This window comes from Pundamilia nyererei, unplaced genomic scaffold, assembly GCF_000239375.1.
Source record: "Pundamilia nyererei isolate P.nyererei 1_Seehausen unplaced genomic scaffold, PunNye1.0 scaffold00249, whole genome shotgun sequence".
In the NCBI taxonomy this organism is placed as follows: Eukaryota; Metazoa; Chordata; class Actinopteri; order Cichliformes; family Cichlidae; genus Pundamilia; species Pundamilia nyererei.
The window spans coordinates 661,241-687,338 of record NW_005187650.1 but is presented as its reverse complement, the minus strand read 5'-3'; the positions used below and the strand labels follow the sequence as shown (position 1 = coordinate 687,338).

The 26,098-nt window shown below is 40.7% G+C and overlaps 1 protein-coding gene across 2 annotated transcripts in view; it reads left to right on the top strand.

The window, feature by feature from the left end:
* The window catches only part of gabra3 (gamma-aminobutyric acid type A receptor subunit alpha3), a 103,756-nt gene that overhangs the window by 43,598 nt on the left and 34,060 nt on the right, over positions 1 to 26,098 (top strand). For both annotated transcript variants that reach the window (XM_005749572.1, XM_005749571.1), the window contains exons 3-4: positions 14,519 to 14,640; positions 18,202 to 18,269. In XM_005749572.1, the coding sequence (XP_005749629.1) occupies positions 14,519 to 14,640; positions 18,202 to 18,269 (190 nt within the window). The remainder of the gene's footprint in view (positions 1 to 14,518; positions 14,641 to 18,201; positions 18,270 to 26,098) is intronic.

Genomic DNA, 26,098 nt, shown 5'->3' with positions numbered 1-26,098 from the left:
AGTGATGTTCAGCAGGTGAAAATGCAAGCTCCATGAGCACACACAGCTGTAGATTCCAGCTGCTTCGATGTTGCATTAACTGGCATTAACTGAGCCAGTTAATGCGAGACAAGTCTAGCTGCTCATTAAAGCTTTCTGGTTTGATCAGAAAATAAAACATTGGTCCATACACCTGAAAGTCCCAAAAACGCATTGTGAATTCTATCTCGAATCTACAGATGTATCCGTGTATTTCTTCCTTCCCTTATAACTTCCCTTCAACTCATTCATGTTAACTAAAAGGTAAACCTGTTTCTCCATCACCTGTTCAGCTCTGATGATTCAGTAAGGACATCTCCTGGTTTCATCTGCATGTTTCCCTCTCACCTGATAACCAAACCAACATCATGACCAGCAGCTTTTACAGCTGTGGCTCCAGCAAACATTAGCTGATACTGGAAATTAATGTTAAATAAATTCTAACAACAGCTGATCAAGCTTAAACGTGCTGCTGTAGTTTAACGCGACCTCCGGCGGTTTCCTCTTTCTGGCGAAAAGTGGGCAATAAACAAACGAGAGAAAAGGCGATCAGCTGATCATTGAACGGTTTCATGATTGAAGTAGAAACAGGAGAGGGAGGGGGAGAGAATGACAGAAGACGAGGCAGCTGTGCAGCGTAAAGACACAGAATAACTCCAGCTTTGTGTCAAGACGAAACGCGTAATATTTTCTCTGAATACGGGACGATTCTGTCTTTTTACGGGACGGTTGGCAACTCTACTAACTAACCTTATGAATAAAATAAAGTTCACTATCAGTAACATCATAGCACCGACCCAGCTGTATAGAAACTCCATCATGCTAGCTAGTACGCAGTACGAGTTATTGTAACTGACTGTAAAAAGTCAGCACAATGAAAATAAACTACCCCTAAACTTGGCTTATATCTGACCCAGATAAACTGCAGGTCATAACCTCTTACCTGAAATTCAGTTCACCTGACACTCGGACCGGCGGCCGCCTCGGGTCTCTCCTCCTCCTGCCTCCCCGGGTCTCTCCTCCTCTTGCCTCCCCTTTCCCTCATCCACCTGCTGGCCTCTGTGGAAGCTCCGCGATAGCCACCACCAAACAACTGAGTTATTTTTACACACCGGCCAGAACCATAGCCCAAACCATAGCCCCTCCACCACCGTGTTTGACAGTTGTAGTGCTGTGTATTATGGCCAAACATCTGTACTTTGTCTCGCTTGCCTAAAGGACATTGTTCCAGAAGCTTTGTGATTTGTTCAGGTGAATTTTGCAATGGCTGCTACTTACTGTTTTTAATTCCCATGGAAGCAGAAATGATGTGCTTAGACTCCGAGATCTCTCTTTTTCACACGACTGCTGTAATCATGTTTCATAATGAAGACTTCTCTCTTTTTCACACGACTGCTGTAATCATGTTTCATAATGAAGACTAATAGTTTGTCAGTTGTTTATGTTTTTTCTTGGAGAGTAATTTGCAAAATCCAGATATTACATATTTTGCAAGCAGAGAGTTAGGGATTAGGGTTACTTAGATGTGAGAGGGTTAAAGTTGTAATTGATATCTTCATTGCTGCTGATGGTGCTGGTAGAGCTTTTTTAATCCCCGATGATATCAGTAGTGCAGGTGAAACTCTGGGCCTCCAAAGCAGATTGGTGTCACATCACGTTTCAGATCATATCTCTACGTTAGATAATTTCCTCCTGTTGTAAGGAGTTGTTACACCAAAGCATATATCTATTGTGGTGGCATACTTCCAAATAAAGCATCCAAGGCTTTCCTCTTGCAATGTCTCATCACTACTGGAGTATTAAAGCACGTGTTACTTTAAATTCAGTATGGTATAACCTTGCTGTGGATCTCTGCATGGAGTCCAAATCTGATTAGACTCAAATAGCTGTTATGACAGCAATACTGAACTATGCTGACCTTGCTCTCATTATTTTTGAGATTTCATTTCTCTGGCTTTTCTTTTTCGCTGCAACTCGATCATTTCTGATTAGTCAGTTTTTTGTCTGCGAGCTGAACGGACACCAGAAAGACATTTCTCTGCCCTCTCGCCGACCTTGGTTGTCATGGCACTGAATTAAAGCTAGTTACAGATCAAGGACAAGAAGAGAGGCGAAAACTGTTAAATTCCAAGATCAAGTAAGTCAGAGGCTTTTACAGCGATGGACTGGGGAATTCAGACTGTGTGTGGGATGACCATGCAAGATGAATGTGTGTACTGAATGGAAAGAGGAGCTAGTTTTTCTAAGAATGAGCAACTACGAGCTGAAACATACACCTGCTGTACACTCAAAGAAATTACATTTTAATGGTTTTAACTCCTATCATAGTGTAATATACGTGTAGCTTTTATTTCTGGTGACAGAAATGTCACATACATATTTCTGTGCAAATCTGGGACTGCAAACTTCCAAAAATACCGATGACACAGCAACCACAAGAGACAGAACAATGTTCGACAAATCTGATGGTAGTACAGCTGGAAATTAACGTTTTTCAATTGATTTTATTTTCCTCTTCTTGTTCTTCTGTCTGAACAGATTGTGCCACAGTCTCCAACTTTAAGCCTAATGGTAATCAATGGGCTGAGGAGGCTCCAAATTGGCCTGCTCCTGTTTCTTTAGTGTTAAACAGATGTTGGGAAGAATTGCTGGACATGCCTGTCATTAATGCTGAACAATTATTGAAAACCTTTTTCTAAAGGTTTCTTTCACTCCTCTGCTCTGAGTGAAAAACTCAATGTAAATCTCCCGACATCGTATGAAATCTGTAGCAGTTTCTCATAAGTCAATACAGTGATATAAAGCTCAGAGGAAATGTTCCCAGTGGACACATAACCTAAGTTGGCATCTACTCCAAACACACACTAGAAAAGTATGTCCAGTACTAAAAATGTCCCCGAGGTGCCTTCCTTAAAAAGAGTGCCAGGTGTGGCATACTTGGTAAAAGGCCTAGGGGGGGCTAACTGAGAAAATACTGGAGGGACTCCAGCCCAGCTGCCAGGGGAGTGCCTGGAGTTCCTGTGGGAAGAGCGCCATAAGAAACTGCATAGGGAAAGATTCAAGGTTTAGTAGAAAGATGATTGGATGAGATGGACTGTAAGAGGAAAATTTATCAGGCTGCATGGTATAAAAAGTCTAGGAATTTAGCACATAATAAGTCCGACATTCTTATTTCTTTGAATCTTAACAAATGCACTGGATGCACAATATGATCACACTTATAACTGTAATGATGGTATGAACTGGTACTTATATAGTATAAATATGTCATTAAAAAAAAAGGTGTTATTGTAAAATGGATTCTTTGTACAGGGAGTGAGTGTGTGCACAACAATTTCACAGCATCTGAAATGATAAGTATCAGGGACCAAGCAGTAAGGCATAAAGGACACAGGTGTTTAATTTTTAAAAAAGGGGTTTTATCGACCCCAAAATATGAAAATATATTTAACAAAGCCAAAAAACTTAAACAGGCAGACCAATAAAAGAGGTCAACTCAATAAACTAAACTCAAGATAACAATTAACAAACCCTGAAACAAACATAAGACAAACTGACCTCCTGAAATGACACAGGGGGAACATAAATACTGGTTTAGCTAAACCAAATGACACATACAGGGGAAAACAAAATGGCTGCCGTATAACCAACTAATACAAAACAATTAAACAAACTTGAAACACCCCCCAGGCAATGAAGCATGTGGTGCTATCCAATTAGGCTGTCAGTGGTACTTCAGCTTCCCAGTCCTTTGCCACACCTTTAGCCAGACAGGAGGAGAAGCCAAACCCCAGGTAACTCAAACAAAGAAAGATGTATTAATATAACATAAAACAGAACTTTGACCTTGCAGTGTTAATATGTGTGCACACCATATAAACATTGGAAGGTGCGATGGAAAAATAAATAAATTTAATGAAGAAACAACATTGAACAATAAGTAGAATATATTTAAAGTAGTGACTGCAAAGTAAACTAAAGTGGCGGTGAGTTGTGGAGCTTACCATGTGTGGCTTGCCATCACAATGAGAAAAATGCTCCCAAAGAAAGTGATGGACAACAAGAACACCGTTAGCACGGCCATAAGGCCTTTTGTCATTCTGATGTGTTTAAACGCCTGTTTATCACATTTTCAAACAGTTTCCACTCCAACAGATTCTGAACTTCTTTGACTAGCTCCTCTCAAACACTTCAACTACAGTGAGTGAAAGATGTGAGAAATCTTGGCCTAGAGGAATGACTGCAGATGAGACATTTGCAGTCGGGCAAAGGTACCGTTTGATATTACCCAAAGCACTTCACCCCCACCCTCCTACTTCAGCTTCTCTCTGGTGCATATTATCTGCTTAAACCAGGCGAGTGGATGACAGAATAAAGACACAAGCAAAGAAAAATCAGTCACATTGAAAAGGCTATGAATGATACAAGGCAAGGGACAATATACTGCATAATGCCACGCCGGATAATATTATCAATATATTGTTGGTAGATGTGGCAAGAATATGAGTGGGAGGATCTGGTGAGGAAGATTAGTTATAATGTAAAGGTTATCTCATGCATAAATGCAAACTTTAAATTCAAAATTTATTGACGAAAGGCCTGTAGAAATCTCTTCCCATCATGCCTTCTTCCCAGGAAGATGGAAATATTTGTCTTCATATGTTTAAATTAATTAATTAATCAGTCCCTCCCATAGCTGCAGTCAAGAAAAATGATCAGCTTCCAGTATATCTTTTCTCCCAAAGCTCCAAGCAGTTTCACTAATCCCCTCCATTCGATTTGAGTCGCTTTTGGCTCTCAGCGGCAAGACAGCGAGAAGTTCAGCGGGTGCGTCGTCAGGCCACTTTGGATATCAGGATTCTTATCAGTCATCCGGCAGCTCTCACGTCAACTCAGATGGGGTGACGCACATTTGAGATAGAGACAAGGTAGTTGGACGAGGATGCTGTGGCATTTCCTGAGGTGCCCACTTGGAATTCAGACTGCATGAGCAGTAACAGCAGCAGCAGCCAAATGCTTAAGAGATTAAAAATTTGTTGGAATGGAAGTTAATCAACGAGACTGTTTGTTTGTTCCTTCCTTTTCTCCTGTTCTATTATCAGGGTTCAACAGCTTTTCAAGCCGCTAACTTTAAAAGGGTGCTCTCGGTAATATACGAATGATGCAGCACTACAATAGGTGCGTCAAATCCACATGTACTGCTTTAATATGAGCTGTAGAGTGCTGCATTTACTGTCCAATATATATTGTAATTCTCCAGTGTACAAGTATGTATTCACTATGTGCACAGGAACAAAAATCATGCCCTTCTTTCTTCATTTAAAAACAATCCAAGGGCACACACTGTTGGGGATTAACATATGAAACACAATTTATGAAGTCCATTGCAAGTACTAGTGTGAAAAGCATTGCACTGTTGTTATTACAATGTAATCTACCAGGAATGAGCATCTATGTGACATCTTTCCAGTTGTTGCCTCCTCCTGTTCCATCAAATGTTAAAGGGGACCCGTTCTGCTCTTTTCCAGCAATATTTTTTTTTTCTTTTGGGACTCCACTAGAGTAGCTTTGCATAATTTACTTTTAAAGCTGCAGATAGAAAAAAGAAAAACCTTTTATTTAACTGATACTGGCCCTTTATGCAGCTCTCTAAAAGCTGACTTTCTTCTGATTGACTGACTGCAGAAAAAGAGGCTCCTCTTCCTGCTGCTGTGGAGGTTTCAAACTGTTCCTGGCAACTAATTTGTTTGTTAAGGCAAGATAGATCTATGCTTTCATGCTATTTACACCTAGCTTTTGACCCTATCATCTCAATGTCGCAGCAGAAATCAGACCAACATTTTTCACATCTTCTATCGTCCAATTCTGGTGGAATCGCTGTGTGAACGGTAGCCTCAGTTTCCTGTTTTTAGCTGACAGGACTGGGAGTTAGTGTGGTCTTCTGCTGTGGCAGTTCATCTTTTTCAAGGTAATGCTGTGCATTCAGAGACATACCTCGGTTGTAATAAGTGGGTCACTCCTACCTTCCTGTCAGCTTGAAGTTGTCCAGCCATTCACCTCTTAGCTTTGTGCTTTTTAAACCCTACCAGACCATCTGGTACCAACAGCCAAGTCACGTTTAATATCACTTACGTCACCTTTGCTTGCCAGTTTGAACTTCTGCACTTGAACTTCATCTTGACCTTGACTTACAAGAGTACAATAATGAAATTTGGTTACCTTGTAGACTACATACATCCATACAGTTTTAGGAAGGCAATGAATCAATCAATCAATCTTTATAAATAAAGATTGATTGATTGATCCATTGCCTTCCTAAAACTGTATCCCCAAACCATTGGGTTTGAATATCAAGACAAGACATTTGTCTTTAAGTGATTTAATGTTGCTTCTACCTCAAAATTCCAGAATAGCTCAGTAGGTATAGTGTTTGCCCCATGATCAGAAGTTCGAGGGTTCAAATCCACTGAACGGCTACCCTGAGGTACCCTTGAGCAAGGTAACGTTTCTACACACTGCTTCCTGGGCTCTGGGGTGAATTTGATGTCTGTGAAATATACAGACAAAAACTTTGGCCATTAACAGGAACTGGGTCCACTGTTGCCTTGTGGCTTGCTCTTTAGGAAATTTGGTTTAGAACCAAGAAGCTGCTGTGCTCATATCTACACTTCTTGCTGTGCCTGTGATAACCATATCAGGAAATCCATCCATTCATCCATGCATCTTCTTCTGCTTTATCCGGGGCCGGGTCGCGGGGGCAGCAGCCTAAGCAGAGAAGCCCAGACCTCCCTCTCCAGGACTGATCCCCGGCTACCAAGACTATCAGGAAATCCCTGCCAGTTAATATCAGCCACGGCCAAAAGTAGAAAAAAAATAGTTGGAAAGTAGTTCCTTAGAGCAATTCAATTTGATTTTATTCATACAGCTCCAAAAAACAACAACAGCCACCTTTATATTGCAATACTCGATATTGTAAAGCTAAGACTCGGAGAGAACCCCAACAATCAGATGAACCCCTATGGGCAAGCATTTGGGAATGGTGGGAAGGAAAAACCTGCTACTTTAAATTTTGCCTGTGTTTCATATGAACATCCACCATTGTAACAGAATCGATGACAGTAAGGAAAAGCAAATAGGTCCATCTGTTTTGTATTCTTCAGCGCACTCTGCTTCATTGCTAGACAAGTCACATTCTTGTTAATGAAAAGGCTGGTTTTTTGTTTGTTTTTAAATGGGGTTCAACATGGATTTGGTTTGTTTAGCTGTGTTTAGGTCAAAGCTACTGAGAACCTTCAGGAGAACAAAGCATTTTCAGAGGTGACTCATGCTGCACAAGTGGGTGTAACCTGAAGGTTCAATGAATAAAATCCTCACAATTTTTCCAGCGGCCTCACCTTTCTGACCCTTCTCTCTAATAAAACCACCGAAGCTCATTGCCTCACACTTGAGATTCGCCCCTCACTGTCTTCACAGACATCCTGTTTGAAATGAGGATGCATCACACTGAGGAAGTGACGGGGCGTTTAAGTCGGTGGTAGGTGTATAGCAGTAAATCTTCAAATCCAATCACAACTTTTCTCTAAAATCTGATTTGGTTACCTTTTCCTCTGGCCAGTCCCGATGTAACCTCAGAGCTCCTTTAGCTGGTAATGAAATTCAGTCCCTGTTGTGTGTACAGCGAAGATTTAATCAAATAGTTTGAAACTGCTTTATATATTCAGCATCCTGAGGCTGTGGGATAAAATAACTGGCCCCACAAAACGAGGCAGATCCGTCACCGAGCGAAGCACACATTTGCACACAACAGCACACTTGAACTTTAGCTTCCACAATTACTCCTCTTCACTAAGGTTTATTTGCCATCACTCTGTCAGCTCATGAAGCACCTTCATCTCTTCCTGCCACCCGAACAGCTCTCATTACCGCTCACTTCCCTCCAGCCTCGCTGCTCATTCCACACCTTCTGGCTGCCAGCAGGCACCAGCATGCCCTGGGAGACCAACACTACATCTCTTCCCCGGCCAAGAGTGCAATCCTTCACCTGTCAGACTGGTTCAGTGCACTAACCTTGGATTGGCGCCAGTCCACTCACTCAGTGAATGCCCGTTCCACTAACTCAGACTGCTGGGCCCACACGCATTTTGTTCCCACCACCAGCCCAGTGAGTCTGCTTCTTCTTCTCAGGGTGTCAGTCATCCATGTAAGACGCTAACACTACAGCAGAAAGTGACCACATCGAGGTTAGCTTTCACAAACAATATGGTGTGCCACTAAAAGTATCAAAGGCCTTTGATGTTTAGTCCCTTTCATTTCAGCTGAGGAATATTGGAAATCAGGGATGCCCTTCAGAAATGGGACTAAGTAATAATTAATTAAAGAGACGCCTTTTACAGAACATTGCTAATTAAGAAACTTTCACAGGATAACATTTAAATCCATAGTGTCTACTACAGAAAGTAAACTTCCCAAAAAGTTTGCGCATATATGATTAGGTTAGAAACTTTTCCTTGTGCTCCAGGAGGCAGAATACCCTTGATTTAATACCCGTGTTTATCCCATCTAATGATGCCATCAGAAAATATGCCACCAGCAGCTTGGTTTTAATGCGCTCTCCTGCCTTGTACTGCAACCATGGAAGTGACAAAACAGCCAATTTAAATTCCAAATTAAAGCTTTCTCTGCAAAAGTACTCAGTCAAAATCTAAGCCAAAAATCCAAACTAAATTAAAGTGATTAAATATTATAATTTAGGCTTTAAATATTTTAAAACTATGGTAACACCAACCTCAGGTTAACGGCGTGCACCATTCGCCGCTCCAGTGAGTCGGCGTTTTTGATATCATTAATTTGGTGACAAATGCTGCAGCGTTGGGTTTTTAATTTCAGGGCTGTAAAATGCTTTACTATAATCTGTTTCTGCAATACTGTGTGTTTGCTGCTCCTAAACATCGAGGATAAAGCTCTGCAAAAGTCCATGCAAGTTTGTTTCCTGTCTATAGAAAATAGTCAGTCGTCATCACTTTAACAGGGAGTGTAGTGCTGTTGTGTACAAATATTAATTACTGTCTGGATTTTGAGATATAGCAGCTCACTGTCTGCCTTTTCATGTAAGTGAGCAATTGTGCAGTGTGGGGAAACTGAGACTTTTTGTGGAAAATATGTAGGAATCGGCTATCAAGAGGACCAAAAGCACAGAGTGACTCCTGTTAATGGTTGTTAACAAGTAATCGTTCAGTGTAACACTTCACAGTTCAATTCTTTTTTTAATTTGTGTCATCAAAATAAATAACATAAAAATGGGCTTACACCACCCTTTTAAATAAATACAATTTACATAAAAAAAACATGGACTGTACCATTGTCATGTAGGCAGTAATAGACTGCAACTAACAAGTCTTTACTTACATTTCTCTGTCTATTCATTTAACTAGCAGTAGCTAGTCATTGTAACTCAGATATAAGGATCGTTAAATACACAATATATTCAAACCCTCTGCGGTGTGGAAAGAGAGGACATGCTCAAGGTGGGCGCTTTGAAGGTTACTCTGTGTCCTCTCATCAACAATACTTCACTGGCCTTTGGATCCAGTCCACGAGTTAACATTTAATGCCTTAGTGTTGCTGATAAATTAACATGTGTTCAAATGCACATATTACGTCATATTTTCGTCAAGTTAGTGGGTTTAGACACCCCCGGAAACTGGTACAGTCCACTCCCACAGACAAAACAAAGCAAAGAACCAGGTGGCGATGTTACAAATGAAGTGAAGCAACCAGGAAAATAAAATGGATAACGAGAATTTCAAATGCATTTTTCATATGGATAATTTTGCAAATTGAACAAAGAACCACAAAGCGCAGACGTTTGTTATCCTTTTGAATTGAATACCATTTATCTGCTCCTGTTTCAGGCTCCTGCTGCTGCCATGCCGTTTTCTGCAGCACGATATAACAGAGCCATTGTTAAAGTTAGTTGTAACACCTGTGCTCTTCCTAGATACAAGTCAAGTACCCACTGTGAAAAAGGCCCATTGTTAGCTTAAAGGTCCTGCACACCCACACAGCTGTTTCCACTTATCCTTATTATTAAACCTGCTCAGGCTGGAGAAGAATACAAGCCGAAGCTCCGTGCGCTAGCGCACTGCACCTTTTTTAGAGCGGTCATATTGGTTTCATTTACAGTCACTGCCTCAGTAAATAAAACACGAGCCACTTGTGTTCAATGTCACAAGTGGCTCGTGTTAGTCTGTGTTAGTCACTCATTTGATATGAAAATGGTCAATAAGAATTAAAAAGTACGAGTTATTTCCCTCCAAATAGGTCCAACTAATCTTTCCATGTCTTCCTGCAGCCACTAATGAAAATGAATTAATTCTCACAATTCTGTTGCAAACTGATCTGATGATGAATTGGGGCCTTTTACTGATAGTTTTCCGGGCTGTCTTCACACAGCATCGGTAAATATCACTCATCTCATGTTCAAATATTCATAATTCACTTTTAACCATCAAAGTCCAACTTTAGAGTAGCTACACAGAATAATGCGATCAGACATCCTGGAAGTCATTAATAATTAACAGTATTTATATGCTGAGCCTATGACTAATATCAATGTTTAATAAAAGAAAGTATTTGTCAAATTTGGCGTTGACACGAAACTAAGACATACAGCAGTAATTGTTTTTTTCGGGGGTCTTTTTGCTCCTATTGCAACTCTTCCCCCCCCCCCGAAATTCAAACATCCTGTCATGTGCAGATATAATGGCTGTTTGGTTCTTTGTGCTTCTTTTAAAATTGGATTCATGCGTTTGTGTTGAGATGGTGTGAATAATGAAGGGGGTTGAGGGAGTGAAACACAGCAGCTGGCACGATTATAAAACCTCTGTGTTTCAATAAAAATGATGTCAAATACAGAGGGAATGTCCCATTTCTTTAGTCCTCATCAGTGAATTTAAACAGCTGGCGCCTACTGGAAGAGGTTACAAGAGTGTGTGTTTTTGTGTGTGTGTCACAGAAAGCGTGTGTGTTTCAGTTAAACATGCAGATGCTACACGCCACACATTTGCTTTTTTTTTTTCTGAAGTGGATATTTGTGCAGCAGATGTTGCTCGAACGGTTTCTTAGCGACTAAGGGGTTCTCATTAATTTTTGAATTTCCATCGGTGCCGTCTGAGAGGCCACAGAGGCTTTTTGTTTGATATATGATTCATGTTAAGTGAGATATCACCTATTGCAGTTAAACTCTTCCCAGCCATTTCTAAAAGCTTTTTTTGTATTTTGGTGTTTTCGGTGTGTCTGAGCTACTTCAAACACACATGCCTGTCCATTTTTGATAAGTTGCGTGAATGGAAAATCCAGAATTATCCAGTATTACTTCATTCAAATATTTATGAGTACACTGTTATGCTGTCCTATTTTAATATATTTTTTTGCCAGAGCATAATTATAGAGGTAGGTGCTTATTTGACAGTTGGAATATATCAAAACATGCCCTGCTCGATGGGGTTCAAGTCGTGAGCTTGGAGTTAAAAGGCTCGGTCTCAGTGGAGTGCACTTACAAGTTACGAAGCCTCAAACATCTGACATCATCTGTCTTATCACTTGCCCTCGGTTGTGGAAGTTGCATTCTTTATTATTTTCCATGTTCACCTTGGTGCAGAGGTGGCATTAGGTTTTGATTCTGTCATTTTGATGGACGCGGTTGTAAAAAGAAATCCATTGTAATCAGATTTTGTCTTTTTTTTAAATATTTTTTTAATGGTAAAATGATGAGTCATACTAGAAGAGTCAATTTTGTTACAATAACTAATATACAGCATAGAAAAGAGTGTCCATTTATGAGGGCATGAAAAGGAAAGACGAACAGAAATTCCAGTTGTGTCATGTCAACAAAACGAGAAGAAGATTAATGATTTTTTAAAATCTTGTGCAGTTACAGCAGATATGCACAAAAACACCACTGTCGTTGTTCAAACAAAACGTGCACTTAGTGAACTCGGTGTACTTGCGCCTGCTTGGCATCATCAAGTCTATCAAGGGAGATTGCTGCAGAGGCAATTTCTTCCATTTTACATTTTTCCTCTGGGTAGACAACTTTTTTGGGCCCTATTTGATTTTATTGTGAAGTCTCAACTCGTCCCTCTGCTGCCACCCTGAATGCTAAAATTACCAGCAGCATTTCAGCACAAGTTTCATAATTGAGGAAGGTTTTCACCCGGGGAAGTGATATGAACCCTCTGAAAGTTTCCGACTTTCTTGGGACTTTCTGAGCATGTGCTGTTAATACTCGGGGGTACAGCCAAACCTGTGAACCTGTCGTGGTCATACAGTTAGTCCCAGGTGCACAACTTTTGTACACAACCTCAGTGAATTTTAAATCAAACAACCAAGATGTGATTGAAGGGCATACTTTACAGCTTTAATTTAAGGGTTTACAACAAATTAGTCACTGTTTAGTAATTGGAGCCATTTTTACTTGAGCCTCAGGCTCAAAACCAGTCGGACAATTGGCTGTAAGCTGTTTGCTGCCCAAGTGAAACCACTGGTTTCAAACAGCTCTCGAACAAGACATTTCAAAGTTCTGAAAAAAATAAACTCATTGGACAGATAAAACCAAGATGAACTTTTCAACCAGAAGCTGTAAAACTGACAGGGCTTCACATTGTAAATGGATACTGACCCAAAGCAATCTGCAAAAACAACCCTAGAGTTTCTCAAGGCAGAGAAATGAGAAATTCTTCAGTGGCCAAGTCAGTTACCTGATCTCAGTCCAATAAAGAGCTTGCTTTTCTGCTGTTAAATACAAAACTGGAGGCCGAAAGAAGCACAAACAAGCAGCAACTGAAGGCAGCTGCAGTAAAGGCCTCGAGGGAGGAAACACAGCATTTGGTGATGTTCAAAATAACAGAAAACAAAGTATGGACCTAACTGTAGACATGGTACGAGACCTCAGTGGAAGATTTTACAGCACATGTTGAATGCTATGTTATTAAAGACACAAATCACTGAGTGCTGCAGGTACTTTTCTCAGTAGTGTTGTGTGAGAGTTATGTACTGGTAGAAGGCCCCCAGTGTTCTTATTTCAAAATGAGCAGCTTTCAGATGAGGTAAATACTTAAAACACACAAGAGCAACTTGTTTCTGTTTACTGTGAAGTCCAACAAACAATGTTTCAAAGAGTCAATTGCATTTTATGCAATAACCATCTTGCTTCATTAGCTTTTCACAGTAAAAGTCACCTAACCCAAATGCTTTCCCTGTGAGGCGCCAACAATTTAACGCAACCCCCAGTACATGTTAGGAAATCGATTAGTAAACAGTCAATGTTTCTCTACTAATGCAGAACATAAAAGAAAGTTAAAAGCAATAAAAAACACATTGTAAAAGAAGTGCTAACTGTGCCGCATTACATTACCTTTATAATCAATATAAATACAAAGTTCCCTGTAATATTGATAGCACAGTATCCTTTATATAAACCAGAGGGTTTTAATGTTTAATTTAACACCGAATAAAGTATAACTGGCAGAGTTTACACATTTCAACCTGCCTAATATAAAAACAGCACTTTATCATATTTTGTAAAGCTTTAAAAGCATTTATGCTTGGTGTATTGTACAACATGAGTGCCACTACATTATGGAGGGAATAATCGCTAGAACACGAAGGAACCCTGATGCTTAATTGATATTTTTTATTGCCCACACATGCCCTCATAATGGCCACTTAGCTGAACTGAAGTACTTTGCCCAGATGCCTCAAAATTATGATGCGTTTTGTGTAGGAATGCCATTTTTAAGATCTTTAACTCCCCGAGCTGATAATAATTACAATTGCATACATTTAAAGAGGTGACCTTCACCCAGTAAGTGTTTTAATGGATAATGCTGTAGCTCCAGTGGACTCTTTATATTGACTTGTTATTTTAGCAGGCATTAAGCTACAGAAAGTCAAGAGAAAACACAGTTTCCCAGTTTTCTGGGATTTCCTTTGAGGATCTTTCACGGAATATACACGATTCGTTTCCTTCCTTACAGAAGTGTGAAGGGCTGCATGTGGAAGAGTGCATGTGGGCATGGAGGGGTGGTTGATGAGGATTACTTTTATATTATAGGTCAGCTCCCAGGGGATTTTAACTTAATTAAAGATGGTACTCATTAACTCATCACTGTTCCACATATAGTGGCCTTTTCATTTCACTACAGTATTGTTATGTTGGGGATTGTGGGTCGTGTAAATTAATAACTAATGGTTGATAGCATATGATGAATTCTCTAACAAAATGCTGCTGAGTGTTTTCTTTTTGGGAAACAACTCATTACTATAAATGTATTCTTTTTCTAAAAACGGAGAGTCCACCCAGTCGAGACAGTGGGAGATACTAACAAACAGCAGGCTTTCACACTGTTGTACGCAGTGTCAGCATATCAGTGGTTTTGCTAAATCTGACAGCTTTTGTTATTCTTGAACTCCACTTTCTTTTCCTTGTTTTTCCCTGCAGGGCAGTAGTTGGACACAGAGAGCCGTTGCCTGATGACAGTAAAGACAACATCACCATTTTCACCCGAATCTTAGACAGGCTGTTGGATGGATATGACAACAGGCTCCGTCCCGGGTTGGGAGGTAAGCAGTGCTTAGTTCCTAAACAGCTGTACTGATGATGGATACACAAAAATGTTAATCACACTGTAATCCCAAATGCTGAAAATCATTAAATACAATAATTAATCTACTAACTCGTCCTGGAGGTCCTATGTCATTTCCTTCCTGTTGCGTTAATGAAATGGATTATTTTTGATTAAGTTGAACTTCTTTTGCAGATTAAGTGCGATTAAGTCATTTTACTTATTTTCATACTTTTCTTTCACTGTTGTGGCTTTTTCCCATTAATATTAGTTAATATAGAGTGGGTGTGCTGGGTAAGTTCTGGATTTAAGTAGCAAATTATCATCGTGTTTTGCAGTGTGATGTTTGCTGTGCAAAGACAGAACTTTGATGTAAACCTCAAGCTGTCGTCCTGATGCGTGAATCATTGCGTACAGTAGAATAAAGCGTAACAGTCGCATTTAATTTAAATATCAGGAGTTTATGTTGTTTCATTTCAGAATAGAATTACTTACATCTTCCTAAGGGAGTGGGGAAAAAAGTGCTATAGTGCAAAATTTATTAACATAGTTGTGTAATAGAATATGAGTCCTGTTAAAGAAAATGTTGACGTTGAATTATTGGCGTTTTTGTAATCAAGGGTCGTGTGAAGCATGAATCCATCTATTTAACTTGTGACTTAAATGCATGGGTTACAAGGTGTCAGATATTTATGGCTCTTTAGCCGTTATTAGGGTTGGCGAAAAATAATCTTAATTACAGTACTTACAGGTGCCATTGGCCCAACATGCACAGGGTGCAGGTTATTTTATATATCCTTATGCAATTTTCAATGTTGCTCTTTTCTAAATATATATATTCAAACAGACTACTGACATTTTCTTTGTGGTGTAAATATCAGATATTAGACTAGTGTAGCTGAAACTTCAATTTTCTTCTCAACTGAAGGTTTTTGGCTTCATGAAACCAAACTGACACTATGCACTGCTAGTGGACAATACGGAGCTTTTTTTTTTTTTACATGACTCTTGTGGAAAAGTGCTTTCCCTTGGGTGAACATCTTTGTTCAATCATGCCCAAATGGCAAATAAGCAGACACGTCAGTGGAAATCCCACTAATTGATGCTATTTCATCCAAATATCCGTGCCCTAAAGGACAACAGCAAGCCCACATGCTCAAACGTGCTTTACCATTTCTCAGCCAGTCAGCTGGAATGTCCAATTCTGCTCTACTGCTTGATTCACATGCCATGAGCATACCTACTGGGCAACAGGCCCACCATGCTGGATGACTCGGGCTCTGTGGCAGTAACCAGGAAAAGGAACCAAACATAGGTTGTTCGTGTTATATTCCCATCTCCAAAGGCAAAACAGATGATCAGGTGTCTCTCTGTACAGAAGTGACTGCCTATAGGTTAAAGCACAATTCTATCAACACCTCTTTACTCACAGTTCTTTAGGAAAATTGTCACTAAGCAAAGCATATTAGTAGGACTGAAGCTGAAATGATTCTGATTGGTTAAAATATGTCAGTTATTTGTATGTAAGTAGGGTGCCATAGCTGTACATATTTCTAAAGTTGCTTTATGCACTGGTGTATCATAGCTTTATTACTTTTTATGAAGGCACAGAATGGGGACCTGTTTGAATTTTTCATATTTGAAATCCTCTTTGATATTTAATAGACAGGAAGGTGGTGACATTTATTATCCTCTTATTTCTTTATTTATCAAAAATATGACAGGAATGTATAAAATATATAAATTATAAATTTAATATTTTATGATATATTTTAAAATGCATTTTAAATGTAAAGTATTGTAAAACTATTTGACACAGGTTTAAATCTGCAGATTAGATTAGGAGCATCTGCTCTTCACACAGACCAGGCGCCACGCTTTTGTATAGCAGGGACGCTTTAATGTCTAAAGCTGCTGCCTGCACAAAAAGAAAAGTACCAATCTTCCTCCTGCTGGCCACCCCATGCCTTCTGAAAAAACAGTCATGTGGGACCATCTCAGACAAGCAGACTGGGCAGAAACTGGAAAAATGCCATTTCATTTTATTTTCAGCAGCATCTATTAGCTCTGCCCTATGCTCCAGTGCTTTGTTGTAAACAGAAACAGGGCAAATCATTCTGTTCCCCTGCCTATGTCTTCCATGCAAACTGCTGACTTGGTGTTGTGATAATCGTGTATTTGTGAGAGCTATTTGAGTCACAGAAATGATTAATGTGGAAGTGGATCTCCTCCCTTGGGATGGAAAGGGGGGGGGTCTTTGCTAAAGGATTAGAGACCTCACCTGTGGGTGGCCATTTAGATCTGGGACACAGTTAGAGCGAGGATCCATTCACTTTTGGAGAAAAGCCTCATCACTCTCTAGTCGTTGCACCACCGGGAGCAGCTATTTGTCTCGCCAGTGGCCCAAGAGCCTGCTTTACACGGTTACCCCAGAGGAGCTGATTCAGCCCACACTGAAGAGGGCAAATTTTGATCTGTCATGACTTTCATCTCATGCCCTACTTAATGAGATGTTAAAATCATTAGTGACGTGTTTGGAAACAATCCTTCCACATCGCATAATTCATATCACAATTAAAGGTCTGCACTAGCATGCCGTATAATGATCAGTGTGATCGGTGTTGCAAATTCAGGAATCATCTATAAATCATTATGACAGAAAAGCAATTATGGGGCTTTTATTGTTACATAACATGCAAGGATGCATGTCATTAAAACTGAAGAAATACATCTTCCTTAGGAATAGACACAGTAGAAAGTCTTATAGAGTTATGACAGAATCAGACTCAGTGTTTGTATGTGTGTGTAACTGCAAAACATGTGTACATTATCTGAGTTAAAAAAAATGCTTAATGTTAAGCTGCTGCATATTATTCCTGAGCCAGTAGTCCTTTAAGGCTGACTAAAATCATTTTGGGTCAAAAGGGAATCTCATCTCTGAAGATACAGACTTGGGCGTGGCCCAAAGCAAATTTTATGCTTCAGTGGTCAAAAACGAGCTTGAGCCAAACAAATGGTAGTTTTACTGAATGGATAACTTTCAGAAGCATCTGTGAAGCTGCTCGCAGCAACATTTTGCCTCCGAATTGAGGTCAAGGAAGAAGGAAAAAAAACAAACAACAACTCCTGGGCCAAATCCTTAGGACTGTTATAGCCAGTGCTGTGTGTATTTTAGAAAATGTCTTATATTATTGGTGTAGCATTATGTTCTTAAACCAGCAGCCTGTGCTACAAGAACACGGATTTGATGAAATGATCCATAAAGACAGTTTGAATCCAGGTATTAAGCCGTCCAGGAGGACACAAATTCCTCCCTGAGCATGCATAAGTCTTCTGCATTTGTTTTATTTTTTTCCTTCAAATTGAGGTGTTTCTCTAACCGTTTAATACTCCAAGGCTTTTTCTAAGGTAGCTTAGTTAAAATCCAACCAGCAAACTTCACTGTCATGCACACAAACAATCAGCTTAACAAAGACAGAGCTGCAGCAATGCTTTTTTTTGTGTACAGACTGAGTAATGACCGTAATGTGTTCTGGTCCTCGTTGTTTCTTTTCCTCAGAGAGCGTAACAGAAGTGAGGACAAACATCTATGTCACGAGTTTTGGACCCGTTTCAGACACAGACATGGTGAGTATCAGTTTCCTCAGCTTCCTCCTCACTCGGATCAGAATCATCAAACCTAAGAAGGCTTTCATCCCTTTACCTGTTACTGTTTGGCAGAGGTGCTTAGTGTGGCATTTGGATTGTGTAAGCATCTTTGCTTCAAGGTCCTTGTAGAGGATGTTGGATTTGTTGGTCTTAGCTATTCATGCATTTTTTATTATTATTATTATTAGTAGTAGTAGTAGTAGTAATTGTTTTGTGTACATATATTTATGTTATATACTAGCAGACAACTTTCGGATGGTGCTGTTCCTTGTCAAAGTGGTCTCCCTGTAAAACACAGCCGTTAAAAGCCTCAGATGACCCTCTTTAAGCAGCGATTGCCTGAGAATTTTTATGCGTTGTCATGAGACCCTGTACAGCATTTGACATATTTGATCATGCAGCTCTAATTGACCGCCTTGAGCTCTGGGTTTGTTTCCGAGGCCGAGCACAGAGCTGGCTTGACAGCCTGCATGACATAGCAAGATTAGTGCGTTTTTGCCAAACTTTGAGTGTTACGGTCTCACTGGAGCTCTGCTTCACTCTGTTCTGGGGCTCTAAGCGTAGCTCCTCTACAGCAGCTTGTGTTCACACTGTCAGACTCGAACGCGAGTCGATGAGGATCTCCTGAGGATGTCATAAACTTGTGTGAAGACGGTTACAGAGGATGTTAAAGGTGAACGGCTTTACTTCCTTAATGGTATATGACAGATGTTCTTTATGTTAACTAACTCAACTGTAGAGTACAGAGACACATAAATATTCATGCTGTCATGGTTAAGTGTGCCGGGTAACAAAGACACAAATAAAATGAGTGGGTGTATATCTGTATATAATTAGATAAGTAAATGAAATATAATTAAATGAGATGAAGTAATTAAATGTCAGTATTAGTACACAAAAGAAGAGATTTGTTGGAAGAATCAGAAAATTAATTAATTAGTGAAAAGAAAAAAGAACAAATAGAGGAGGAGACCAGCCAACCGACGACAAAAGAGGTACCACCATGCAAGTCAGAAATGATATTAGTCTACGTGGTTGGTGGCTTCTTTATTTTCTTATGCTACGCAATCCCTGAGACAACACACACCTTTCTAATGGCCCAAATCAATCCAAAGTTATTGCGATCATGTGCAGTCAGCTTGCAATCTCAATACTTTAGATTCAAAGACCAGGTCTTCAACCACTTGCAGTCATTTGCTTTCTTTCAAGCAACTTTGGTGTCTCAGGATGGATAAATCTATCTCTCTATCAGTTGAATGGGGTCTGAGATTGATTCAGATGTGTTGGAAATCTGTCCACATTTATAAATTAGACAACAGTTATCTGCAAATGTTACCAGAGTCGGGACTCAACTGTTTGGAGACCAGTTGCTACCTGTTCAGTAACTCTGCAGTCAACTGTGGTTGTTTCAGCTACTTACTTTTGATTGTCAAATGCGAAGGGAGGGAGCCGGAGTACCCAAAGGGAATCCACACAAACACAGGGAGAAATTGCAAACTCCACACAGAAAGACCCCGGCCTGATGGTGGAATTGAAGACCCGGTTTATAGAGTACGCTTGGGGAGTGTGATCGTGTGTACAGCGTCTCTTTATGTCGGTCTCCACGTTGGTTGAGTGTGGAGTAAGTGTATATGAGAGCATGAGGGTGGGAATGGATGTTTGTATCTGTGTGTGCCTGTATGTCTGTGTCTATATGTCAGGTTGGGTGTCAGGCGCCACCTCTCTGGGGACATCTTAGGCCCTCCAAGGTTTGGAGGCCTATCTCCCCCTACCACCACTTCCCCTGCCAGTGGCGGACTCCCTCAGACATCGGTGCGTTGGTGGTTCTTTGTGTCCGGGGGTGGGTGTCCGGGTACACACCGGCTCACTCCTTGGCGGCCGCTTATCGGGGCCTGGAGCCTGGGGCTTGCTCGGGCCACTTCGGAGGTGGGGTGCCCCTGGCCTCTCGGCCTGGGGCTCGGTCACTCAGGCACGGCTGGCTGCTGGCGGAGCTCACGGGCGCGTCACTGCAACTCCCCCTGGTTTCTGCTCCGCGGCTGCTGAGTGAGCCCTCATCTGGGACTCTCCTCAGCTCTTTCTGGGACAGTGGCGCGGCTGCCCCTCTGTTGGTCTTCCTTGGTCTCTTGTGTTCTGGGGGCCTCTGGATGTCTGGAGTTTTGATCTCCTCCATACCTGCTTCATGCCCTGGAGGACGGGGCTGTGGCCCCCCCACACCCTCTAGCAGATCATTACATGAAGGAACCTTTTAAAAAAACAAAAAACAAACGCGTCCATGCTCACAGGTGTACACACAGGTGATCACACCCACAAACTACACCCTTTTTGGCTCCTACCTCAAAGCACACTGTGTTCTGTTGATCTTATGTGCTGCACAATAATGTTTAATATTTAGTATTTACTGTCATATTCCCATATATCATTGGGATGTTGTTTATTCTATTACTCTTGTTCTCTTCTGCTTGTTTTCTTTTTTCTTTCTCAGCAGGTGATCCAGGTGATTGATATATGCATTTTTTTTCCTTTTTTTCTTTTTTTTCTTTTTCTGCCCATTCTGTTGGTTTTTGGTTTTTGCCCTTCTCCCCCGTCCCTCTTCTCAGCTGTTTCTCTTTCCCTCTTTCTTTCTCCCCTTCTTTCCCCCAGTCAAGTCTGTCTCATATTCAGTAAGTGAAAATAAAATAAACAATAAAAGGTGAATCAAATGGACCATTATGGCAAGGCTGGGATGGTCAATTTGGTAAAGTAAATCCGTTGGGCATCTTTCTTTGCCTTTAGACAACAATTCTGATGGCAAAAGAGCCAAACGGGACAGGCAAAAAAACAAAAAAAAAAAAAAGGAATTGAATTCAGGACCTTCTTGCTGTTGCTGTACCGCAACAGTGCTAACCACCGTGCTGCCCTGCAATATATAAATATTCAGCATATTGATTGGATGTTCAAACAGCAGTCTTTCAACATTTATTTCAACATAATGTGAGCTACAGTGTGAACACACTGCTTATTTGACAGATGAAATGATAGTGTAGCTTCTGATTAAGCACAGTTCATTTCATGAGCTATTTCTATGTCGATCTAAATAAGCATATCCATAAGTATGTACTCTATGAGCTATGTGACTGTCATGTAAGGCTGATACAACAGCTGTGTCTTTTGTATTGCAAACAGTGATGGCATCATTTCAGTACATGAACATGCTGACAAACTGTTGTAAAGAAGGAACACTCTCACATCAAAATCTTGATAAATCTTCTCTAAACGTCTTGGAAAAGCTTGAGGCTCTTTGTTAACATACTGACTTGGTTATCCATGGCTCCAGTCACACGGGCTTAGAGATCAGAGGCGACAGCCTGGCAACCACCAACTGTTACAGGAATATTCCCCTGCCAGTTGCTGGAGATTGCAGGCAGACATTGTGATATCGATCGCTAATACCCTCAGTTTCACTGAGACCATTCAGGTGCCCCCTGTCAACAACCGATCGCTAGGGAAAAATGTGCATTCCCTGGCCAATTGATGAGTTGTTGCTGAAGGTTGCCGAGTGACAGAGGGTTTTGCACCAAATACCTCCTTGCCGTGTCCTTGGTTGCTAGCAGCTTGCTACAGTTGTCTTTAGTTTGCATGGAAGACTCATCTGCAAACTCTTGTTTATTAACCACAGAGCAAAAGTGAACATTCATAAAGTGCAGATCTGCTGACAACTCTGTATCTTTCAAACAAAAACTCTAGGCCCATAACTTTTCAATGATCTTCAAACTCACATGTAAAATACTGCATTTCCATATGGGACTCGTTCTTTGCATTTTTTTTCTCAACATATCGCAGGCCTTTTGATACACCTGCACTCACAGCCACCTTTTCACACATGCCACATTCCAGCTGCCACAGAACACATCTGTCCCGCTGTACGCAGCCTGCTCCAAATCCAGTGGCAGGCAGTAACTAGCTTGTGAACATAGCATTAAGCAATAAAGGAGACACTTGGCTCATGTGTTGGCAGACACCAAATAAAGTGCTAGAAGAGTTTCCTGGGATCAATGTTCACTATATGGACACAAATAAAACAAAATAAGAGGACATTTTTATATGTGAATAAGTACCCGTATGCTAACAACTGTGCCATGTCAACTAAAAGTTAATGACATATCAATGATCATCCTACAACTAGCCTAAAAAAAGTGATTACTCATTTAATGTTTGCATGTGACACTTGCTGAGTATGATTATTAATATGAGAAAGACAGCAGTTTCCCTGCTTTGAGAGAAGGGCTCTGTTGCATTAGTACAGAAGACAGTGCTTTCTCTTTTTCAGGACATGTCACCTTTGGGGTCTCTCAGAGCTCAGTTCTAGATCCAGTCTTTTATTCTCTTCACATGCTCCACTTGGCAGTTGCATGAATCAACAGAAAACACCACGGGACACAGAAGCCCACTTGTGGTAATGCTTTGGTCAGAGCTGCAGTTAGCTAGGTCAGTGCTGGTTCACACACGCTGGCACCTTTGTCTTGCTGTCAGTGTATGTGGAGTAGCAGCCTGGGAAACACAGCATCAACATATTATTATTATTATTTTAATTTCTTCATTGTCTTGTCAGTTTTAGGTCATTACCCAAGAAGGACTCATCTTGGCCCCAGGCTACACTGGGTTTTCTTGCTCCATGAAAGCTGCATAACGGCTCCAAGTACTTCCTTTCAAGATTTTCCACAGCCTAGTCTGAAAAGATGATCAGGCTTAAGCCGTCAAAAGGCATCCCACAATGGAACTGACGTCGAAAGTCAAGTGTCTGAATATCTGCATTGCAAATGTGTTTATAGGACATCTTTTGCATATGTAGTGCCGACGCTCTTTTTGTTCCTCTCGCTTGCTCGCATCTTGTCTGTACCAGTGAACTGCTTAAAGTGTTGTGTTTGCATTGTTGTGCATACATTGCAAGGGTCCAGTTCAGATAGCAACTTTATGGAGATTAACATCTCTTTTTTTTTTTATACTCCAGTAATCTCCTCCTACACTATCTACTAAATTCTGTCTTCAAAGGTATTGTGTAGCATTGCATGAATCAAATGTTGGTCATAGATCAGCACTCTGAGCTTTTTCGGTTCCTTTAAGCAGAGGAAGAAATAACACAAGACAAGAGCAACTGCTGTACAAGGAAAATATGTGGATAGTAGGCTGGGTTAAAATCCCCATTGTGCATTTTAATAAGGAGTTGTCTGAAATTGGTGCCTGTCTCCACATCGACGGGTGACTTCTAGGACAAGTGAAGTTGGCGTAGTTTTTCTTTCAAATTTAGAAAATTAGTGCTGTCTTATATATAATCCTATAGGGTGGGTTATTTCATGGTTGTATATTTGAGCTTTGAAGACACTCGTCAGAGCCGACGGTGGCATCTCTAGAGTAGGTTGAGGTCGCGGGATCGTGTTTTCTGGATGATGAGTTTTCAGGCTAACAAGCTGAATGAGCGTGGAGCAGGACAGCCTCTGAGTAGGGCATTGCAGTAAACAGTACTGGGGAAGCAAAAGCCTGAACCATTTTTCTAGGTCAGTTAAAAAAGAGGAAACGGCTAATCTTGGAGGTATTTCAGAGGTGGAGAGAAGCTTTTTGAGGTATTCCCTTGATGTGTTCACACAAGAGTTTTGTTTTGTCTACAGCTAACCGCAGTTTAACTGATTACTTTGAGGCAGCTGCAGAGTCACTGAAACAAAAAGGCAAACCAGCTCTATAGGAGCATAAGATATCTTTTGAATTAGCCATTAAAGTATCTTATCGTGCAACGCTGTCTCCTAAAAAAAAAAAGCGTTCTCATACTAGACCTCATTCTTATGTGTATAAGGGGAAACAAACAATTTCAAGAAGAACAATATCACCAAACAAAGTCTCATGAAATCAGATCAGGCAATAGGTTGATGTGGGATCATGAAAAAACAAACACTATACTTGTAGAGATATTTCTCTCCAAACTGTTACAAGAAATTCACAGTCAGAGCACACTCAATGACCTCTTAATCTTATCTTCTGCTGTATACATCCAACTACCGATCTCCGTAACATCAAGTGTCCTAGAAATGTCTGCTCGCCCTGGGGCCACACATTTAGACGTCACTTGTGCCCCTTTCCGCCACATCTACCTTTAGTGTCCCATACTGGAAGAAGAGGAACGCTCACATCTGCGTATTCATCGTGCTTGATTCAAATATTAGGCCAGTAGCAGGGCACTTTGTACAGTTGTGTCTGACTAAGAGAAGATTTCTGCACTTTGTCACACTAAGACACAGAATGTAGGTTACGATCTTGATGCTGATCTCTAGTAAGTAGGTTGGTGTGTTTCTCTATCCCGAGCTCCCCCTTTCTCACTCGATCCGGTGGATTTTTTTCTGTCTTTCGTTTGTGTCTTTCTCCTGCCCTTTCGGTAAGTCAATGGAGTCACGTCGTATCCACATGCATGCTGTGTCACAGCACATGTACCTGTTTCATGGTGGGATTTGACAGGCCTTTGCTGATGAAATGGGAAGCGATTTAGGCTGTCACATGCACTGTGCTGAGGCTCGGTTTGACAAAGACGGCTGTGATGGCCCGATCTCACCAGGGCTGCAAAATTTTCTGGGGATAAAAATTACTGGGTTATGTGAAAAAATGACAGCCTATATTTGTATGTTTACAATTCAGAAAAAATTTGCTCCAAAAACAAACCCCCTACAAGTTAAAAATCTGGAGAGAACAGATGAATCTTTGTGCTGCTAAAATTTGAAGGTTAACTCCTGGAATCTGTATCAATCATGTTGTCCTTATTCAAGGACTTGCTAACCCAGTTATGCCATTTTTAGAGAATAAACCAAATTTAAATTGGTCATCACCACCACCTTTTATTTTAAAAAAAAGTGGAAAAAAAAACTTTACTCTGAAAATAGGGCTTTTTTCCACTCACTGTACAGGTCATTGTATTCCCCAGTGTCGCGGCATGATTCATGTGTCGGACAGGAACAACTTGAAAGCAGAACAGGAAGACTTTTTTGCAACCTAAAAGCCTATATTTTTCTTCTAATAGCAGCCAGAAGTAAGAAGGCTGTAACATCCTTCATGGGGATGGGAAGTGATAAGAATTTAGCTATTCCAGTTCCATTATCGATATCACTTATTCATTCAATTGCTTATCAGTTCTCACTGGGTTTTCGTTGGCCTCGATGTCACCACACACCATCGCTAAGAAGCATATCCAAGACATTACATTCGTGCAACTTGACAGCATGCTGTGTGGTCAAATCTTTGTGAATGTTGGAGGTATTTCACCTTTTTGTTGTGATCAGCATTAGTCATTACTCAAAAAAAGTAATGTATTACAAATATGCCACAGAACAGAACTCTTTAAAGTAATACTCCCAGAATAAAGTTTTCTCTATAAAATGACCCAAAACACAGTCTCATGTGGCTACAGATCTATACACCGAGACAAATCATTATCTGAATGAGGCTACACATATGATCTCTCTCCTTGTATTTAGGTATGAACACAAAGCAAAGACAAAAACCAGTACAAAGAGACTTTAAAGTGATCGCCACAGCGATTCACCTTAGAAACATGAATAGGTAGAAACACAGGCTGGAGTCTGACTGCTTATCAGTTTGATACCTGTTGAGGTTTAGGGTCTGCCTGCTGGGCGGGGGTTGGCTCAGCTAACGTCGCTTTGGGTTCTTGGCTAGCTTAGCGTTAGCATGATGTCTGTGCAGATGCTTGCAAAGAGCCAAAGTTGTGTTAGCCGCATAGTGCAATTGTCCCCGATGCACTTTGCACCATAACACTCTTGTTTTTTTGTCCAGTA